General features: G+C 31.8%; 1 protein-coding gene across 1 annotated transcript; it reads right to left on the bottom strand.

The window, feature by feature from the left end:
* Window positions 1-927: 927 nt before the first annotated feature.
* HELRODRAFT_192789 (hypothetical protein) lies at window positions 928-6,798 on the bottom strand. Its single transcript, XM_009023886.1, has 3 exons — window positions 4,342-6,798; window positions 3,432-3,443; window positions 928-1,617 (listed from the first exon to the last, which is right to left on the bottom strand). The coding sequence occupies exon 1, from the start codon at window positions 6,172-6,174 to the stop codon at window positions 4,771-4,773; it is 1,404 nt and encodes a 467-aa protein (XP_009022134.1). The 5' UTR covers window positions 6,175-6,798; the 3' UTR covers window positions 928-1,617; window positions 3,432-3,443; window positions 4,342-4,770.
* Window positions 6,799-7,244: the final 446 nt, after the last annotated feature.

Raw genomic sequence — 7,244 nt, 5'->3', positions numbered from 1 at the left:
TCGTCACATCATCGTCATCATCATCGTTATCATCACCATCATCATCATCATCATCATCATCGTCATCGTCATCATCATCGTCATCATCATCGTCATCATCATCGTCACCATCACCATCATCATCATCGTTATCATCACCATCATCATCATCGTCATCATCACCATCATCATCATCGTCACCATCATCGTCATCATCATCGTCATCATCACCACCATCATCATTGCCACCACCATCACCATCATCATCTTTATTATTATTCTTATTATTGTTAATATTATTACTATCAGCACGAATCTGTGATTTGATTAATATTTTCATCATATTAATGAGATATTTTACTACCAAATAAAAAGTAATAGTAATAATACAAAAAACCATTAGAGGAAAAGAGAGAGAGAGAGAGAAAGAAAGAGAGAGAGAAAGAGAGAAACAGAAGAGAGAGAAAACAAAAAATCAATATTAATTAATGACGTCATAAAACTAAACGGCCAATAGGAGGAGACGATTTTTAATTTTGCTCTTGTTTAGTCGTTCTGAATTATTAACCAACAATGCTGTTGTTGTTTATATTATTATTAAAATAATTCTTCTTTCTCTTCTTCTTTTCCATCTTCTTCTCCTTTTTTTATTATTATTACTATTATTATTATTACCTCTATAATTATTTTTACTTTGAAACAATTACTTTATGTGCGTGTTTCATTAATCTCACTTCAATATGCATAAAAAACAGTCATAATAATAATAATAATAATAATAAATATAATTATTTTAATAATCTATTATTATTAATAATATTTTTCTTATTAGTATTCACATGTTCTGGCGTCTTATAACGGAGTCTAAAGTCACCGCTGCTTGGCTACGCTTGTGATTTTAGAGGGGGTTAAATTTTTTTCACCTTGAATTATTTTGAAATTTGGAAAAAAAAGATTTTGTTAGTTTGATAATTATTGCAATAAATAATAAAAATAATAATAGTAATAATAATAATAATATTAATAATAATAATAATAATACTCTAAAATATGTATGTATGTTTGGATTGCCTGGCGAATTACAAATGGTTGGTATAAATACTTATTGTTAAATAGTTGAAAAAATTTGAGTCAGCCATAGAAAAGAATAATTTAACTTTCTTAAAAAATACTAAAATACTGAAAAAGGGAAAAATCAAGGTGAGTAAAACGCTTATTATATGAATTCCTTCATTTTTTCAAGTAAAATGCATCTAAATATGAAAAATTTAAATCGTTTAATAGTAAAAAACTGTATAAAATAAAATCAAATTTTTAAAAACTCGATGAATATTTCTTTTTTTCTCCTGTTACTTCATTGAAAATATAATTAAAATCACGATGCTTCATAAAATCAGATAATAATATCACTAACATTTGCACGTTGCATTCGCACACACACATACAAACGCACGCACACACACACACAAACAAACTCACACAAACAAACAAACACTTCATTCCATATTTTCAATATGTTCTCAAACTGTTATTAAACTAACACCGATTAGTAATAACATTAAATCAAGCGTCGTTTATATTTCACATCTTTCAATCTTTCAAACACACATTCACACACAGAGAAACACACACACACACACATATGCAAACGCAAAGAGACACACATACACTCCACATACACACTCCACACACTCTCATGTATGCATTCATAATCAGGTACTTTAGTTCAATTCCTAAACTCAAACTCACCCACTGTGAAAAAAATAATATTCAGTCATGTTATCAGGGTTAGTAGTGGTAGTAGTCGTTTGAGAATACATGGTCATTAACGTGTAGTCTAATTTCTTCTCGACTCTTGTAATATTTTCCACCATCTCAGCATTCTGTCTGTTAAAATCCGTTTCCATCTTGGATATTAACTCGCCAAAAAAAAACACACAGACAATAATTATTCCTATGAATGTAACTGCAAACAGAGCTCCAAAGACTCCTTGATAGTCTGCCAAACATTTGCAGATAATATCCCACACGGATCTCTCATAAGGAGGAGGGGGAGGAGTCAGCCGCTGAATCCTAAAACTATCCAACTCCACAGATTCTACCGGGGATGTCTGATTCCGTCTGCCACCTCTACCACTCTGTTTGGCCGCTGTTGCTGGTCTTGAGGACGGGGCTGGGGGATTGAATTTCAAATCAGAGGGGCGTTTTGCTTTCATCATGGATGTGGTTTCTAGTGGAGTTTTTTCGCCTTCGTCGTCATTGTCGCTGCAATCTTTTTTCGCAGCCCGTTTTGCAGCTACAGCAGCAGCAGTTTTGGATGTGGTTGTGGCCTGTTTTTGAGCTTTATCTTCTGCTTTTGGGGTGTTCATCATTTTCATTTCAATTTCCGCTTGTCTTTTCTGGGAAGCCATTGGCCAGAGTTCTTCTGAGAAATTATATTTTATTATATTAATATTTTTAATTATTACTTCATTTTATCAATAGTGTTCAGAAATTAAAATATTTCTTTTATTTATTAGCAAGTTAATTAATTTGAAATTAATTAACTTATTTTTCAAGACTACCACAAATTTTACTCTATACTGAATGAGTTCAAAAACAAAATCACCTTTTTTCAGCAGGAGCAAAGTTCAAAATGAATATAAAAGCTAAAAATCAATTTAAAACCTTTTTATTTCTAAAATAATCTTTATTTAAAAAATTAATTCGACAAGTTTTTATAATTATATCTTCTATTTATTATAATAAACTATTTTTAGATTTAAAAGCCAATAAACTTAACGCTATAAATCTAACATTGTTAGAATCAATATACCTTCTTATGGTAACCTAAATCCAAATTTTGATATATGATATATATCATAATGATATCTATATGTGTGTTATGTGTTTGTGAAAACATAGGCATAATAATATGTGTTTACGTTTCATAAACACATGTGCTTAGCGTTACTTATGCACCAATGATATCATTGATAGGATAGTCATGAATGAATTTTTGAAAAAAAAAAAAAATTCAAATTATTCCAGCTTTTAATTATTTAAGTATATTTTTTATACACACACACACACACACACGCACACACATACATACACAAACACACACCATACCAACACCACACCAAGGGCTGATCCTCACTATTTTATCAATCGGGGGAACTTAAATCTGAAAAATTTACAAATTTTTTCCTTTTGCCTACCCGCCGCAGAAATTTTTGTCAGTTTTTGCTTTTTGAAACAGTGCATTTATAGGCGTATTTTATAAGTATCTTACCGAAAATGGCAGTTTAACAATGAATGTCGGCTGAATTTTTGATGAGGTGATGATGGCGGGTAGAGTCATGACTTTTTGGCTCACTCTAGATTAGCCAGAGCACCACACACACACCACACTCACACACCACACTCACACACACACACACTCACACACACACTCACACACAAACAAACACATACACACACACGCGCTCTATTTTCCCTTCTAAGATCATTTAAACCTTGTATTCCACCTTATAACCACACGGAATTATTAAACATGAGAATTGAACTATACTACTTGACCTAAACTTCAACCTCGAAGTTTAGTTGTCAAAAGACATTTATTAGGCAAAAATATTTTTCAAAATATGTAATGTTAATGATCAGCGTTAAGAATTTTATTCAATTTCAATTAATGTATAACATTTAGAATAGATATCAAATTATCTACATCAATATATCATTAAACCAATGGAATTGTACGATTATCTATTTACATATTAAATTATACTCAAAAAGACAATATTCATTTCAAAATATTATGAAATACACTTAGACGTGTAATAACTGCGTTCCAAAACAAAACTCTATATTAAGACATTAAAATACATGTTGTTAAACGGTTGAAATTTATCAATAAGTTATTTTTTTCTCGTTTTTTTCAATTTTCAAACGCATTAATTTAAATAATTTACATTTAAAATATGTAAGCAAATCTTATTTGCATGTAGAGATTCATTGCAAAAATTTTTCTAAATAAAGTTAATTAATCATTTGCTCAAACCAAAGTAAAATAAATTAAATGTTTCTAGGAAAAAGAGGTTGAAACCGTCAAAAAAATTCATTTCACCTGTTCAAAAGATTAAATTTTACTCAACCAACATTATAAGCTAAAAATATTTGTAAGAATGAACATCTTTAGTCTCTATAAGTTAAAATGAATTGTATAAGGATAAGCCTCATCTTATAAAACAGTTAAAACATTCTCAAATGAATCACATTAATCAAATGGTATCTAAAATATATACAACAGTATACCTACTCACAAACACACACACACGCACACACGCACACACACACACACACAATGAGTTATCGGTTCACACAATCACACACACACATATATATAAATACATTAAATCCAAAATTTTTTTTAAATTTTTGTCTCCAGTAAATCGAGTACAAAACAATTGCACCTTTGTCAAATTAATACAATAAATACAGATTTCACAATTTAATTATAAGTAATTGAAATTAATTCATCCATTCATTCACATCCATTCACATTCATTCACAATCACCATTTCAGTCATTCATTTATTCATTCTTTCATTCACATACAATCAACCAATCAATCGGAGTCTTATTTACATTGTACAAAAAAATACAGTTCATAATAATAAACTATTAAACGTTACTTAGAACTTACATAAAAGGTTATTTTACTAACACATTAAAGACAAGATTTTTGATAAAATTTGATAAAGTTAAAATGATGAAACACTCCTATGTAATAAATAACTAACATCCCACTCAATAGCTATAATCTTCGTCAACGTAACTCAACAGGTGATTATAGTAAAACTGAAACTCATAACTCCTAAATAGATTTGAAAAATATTTGGCCAGGTTTTTGTCGACGTCTGTGTGTTTCAAAAAGGTTGAGAGCGGCATTTTGGCAGTGGATTGGGTTTTAAAGAAGGTTAATAGCATCTTGACGTTGTCAGTTAAATTCTCATATGTTGGCAAGCTGGAAAATCTTTGATCGGCTATTAAACTTGTTATGGCTAATGACAGCATTGAAGTTAAGATAATGATCGCAAGAGTTAGTGCCATAGGATAAATAATATTCTTCAACTTCTTAAATCGATCTGCACAAGTTAGTACAGTTTCCTCTTCAGGCATCTCTTCAAAGCTTATATCTGTCACAATTTGGAAGTTTTCACAGCCCAAACGAGATCTAAGTGTTGGACTCCTAACATGAAACCTTCGCAACATCCTCGGACTCGTCTCCTTTTCTATCTCTTCCTGCAGAATCGAATGAAGCGCTGATGAATGCACTGGTGTCGGCCATAATTGAAATACGTCCACACCGCTTCCGTCATCTCTCCGCTCATTTGAAAACGTTACTGAGTCTAACGGGTACCCGTAAGGAACTCTTGGACGATTAGTAAGCACGTGACTTGTGGCCATATCACAACTACGTGAAGTCTGGGTAGTAATTGTTGTAGATGGGGCAAGAGTTGTAGCAGTAGCAGTTGAAGACGTAGCAGCAGTAACGCCTGTAGTGGACACGGCAGCAGTGGTAGGTGTAGTAGACTGAGTAGATATATCGCTGGCAGGAAGCGTAGCAACTGTTGAAGCGTTAGGATAGACGATTTCAAAAAATCTTTCATTTCTGGTAATATTCAAAAATGCGGCTGTGTGTGGGTCCATGGGTTGAGGTTTTATAATTAGGCTACTTTCCCCATTGAATATTTGGACTCTTGGTTCCGAAAGCATTCCAGAAGATGGAGGCGAATAACTTATTAACATATGACTTTCACGCCTGCTATCAGGAAAATTGGGAAGGTTAATTCTAGCTAAATTGGACATGTCTTCAACTGTAGTTGAGCTAGACGGGCCTTCAGATGTAACCAAATTAGGCACGTTATCAGCCGTAGCTGAACCAGACATACCGTCAGTTGTTGGTGGACTAGTCACCTTAACAGAAGAAATTATGCTAGACGAATACTCTGGTGTTATGGTATTTGGCCAAACATATGTAGATCTATCTGCAAATCTAGCTGTAGTAAAAGCGGTTTCAGTGGTAGTTGGAATAAAAACGCTGCTAAAGAATGCGGCTCTGACACTCGTTATCGTTGAACTGGCGGTGGTGTTTGCATCAGAACTTGATCTGAGAGATTGCAATGGTATATATTCGCTGCTGTTCGACATTTCGAAGTCTAAATCTGGAAATGTTTCAATGAAATTTATTATTAGTAATAAAGCAAGTCAGATCAACACAACAAAGACCTGTGACTGAGTTCGAATGCTAGGATTGTCAGGCGTTCAGCTGTGAGTGTGTTGCGTGTGTTCTTTAATAACGCTACATCTGAATAACACTGCCAAGAGGCTAAAGAATGTGGGAAAACAGCATTTCTTTCTATTCAAAAGTTGTCATTTGTATGCAAATTCAACTCTTATTATAAATTGTGTAACATGTAATGCGATTGAGTTTATTTTTCAAAAATACTTAATCATTTTATATTATTATCAATAATTAATTCAATAATAAATTGTTTATATATAATATAGAAATAATAAGAATGATTGAAAATTTTACCCTAGATAGAATCAATCCTAATAACTTTCTATTAATGATAAATCATAAAAATTACTAACTGAAATAAACTCACTATTTTCGTAACATAGTCAACGTTAAAAGATTTAAAACTGGCTTTCAAACTAAATTTCGTTAAAATTAGCTTCCTCAAAACAGGTGCTAATTTGAAATTGATAAAAATTATTATATACGAATATTTTAAAAAATCAAAAATTGGTAATGTTTCAGTTCTAGATTAATTTAACGAGGTAAAACTGTTTGCACATAGACTAATATATGTGTATATATGTATGTATGTGTATAAGTGTCCGTGTGTGTGTGTGTGTGTGTGTGTGTGTGTGTGTGTGTGGTGTGTGTGTTGTGTGTGTGTGTGTGTGTGTGGTGTGTGTGTGTGTGTGTGTTGTGTGTGTGTGTGTGTGTGTGTTAAGGAGAGGCGATTAATTATTGGTAAAAAATTTTTGAGAAAAAAAAATCAATTTTTTTTATAGTGTGTGTTTAGTGGTTGTGAAAATTAAAGAGGCTAAAGTGTAATTTCAATATAAAATGAAACGTTTTTAATGGTTAATTAATATGTAATATTATTATTATCAACGTATTTATAACGCATCCGGTCTCTACAATAAAGAATCTTTTCAAAATTCAACATTTTACTTTTTCAAAATGCTAAATACCACTACAAACA

The sequence above is a fragment of the Helobdella robusta genome (genome assembly GCF_000326865.2).
Source record: "Helobdella robusta unplaced genomic scaffold HELROscaffold_38, whole genome shotgun sequence".
NCBI lineage: Eukaryota > Metazoa > Annelida > Clitellata > Rhynchobdellida > Glossiphoniidae > Helobdella > Helobdella robusta.
Note: the sequence above shows the minus strand (reverse complement) of the source record. Positions and strands in the feature narration are given on the sequence as shown.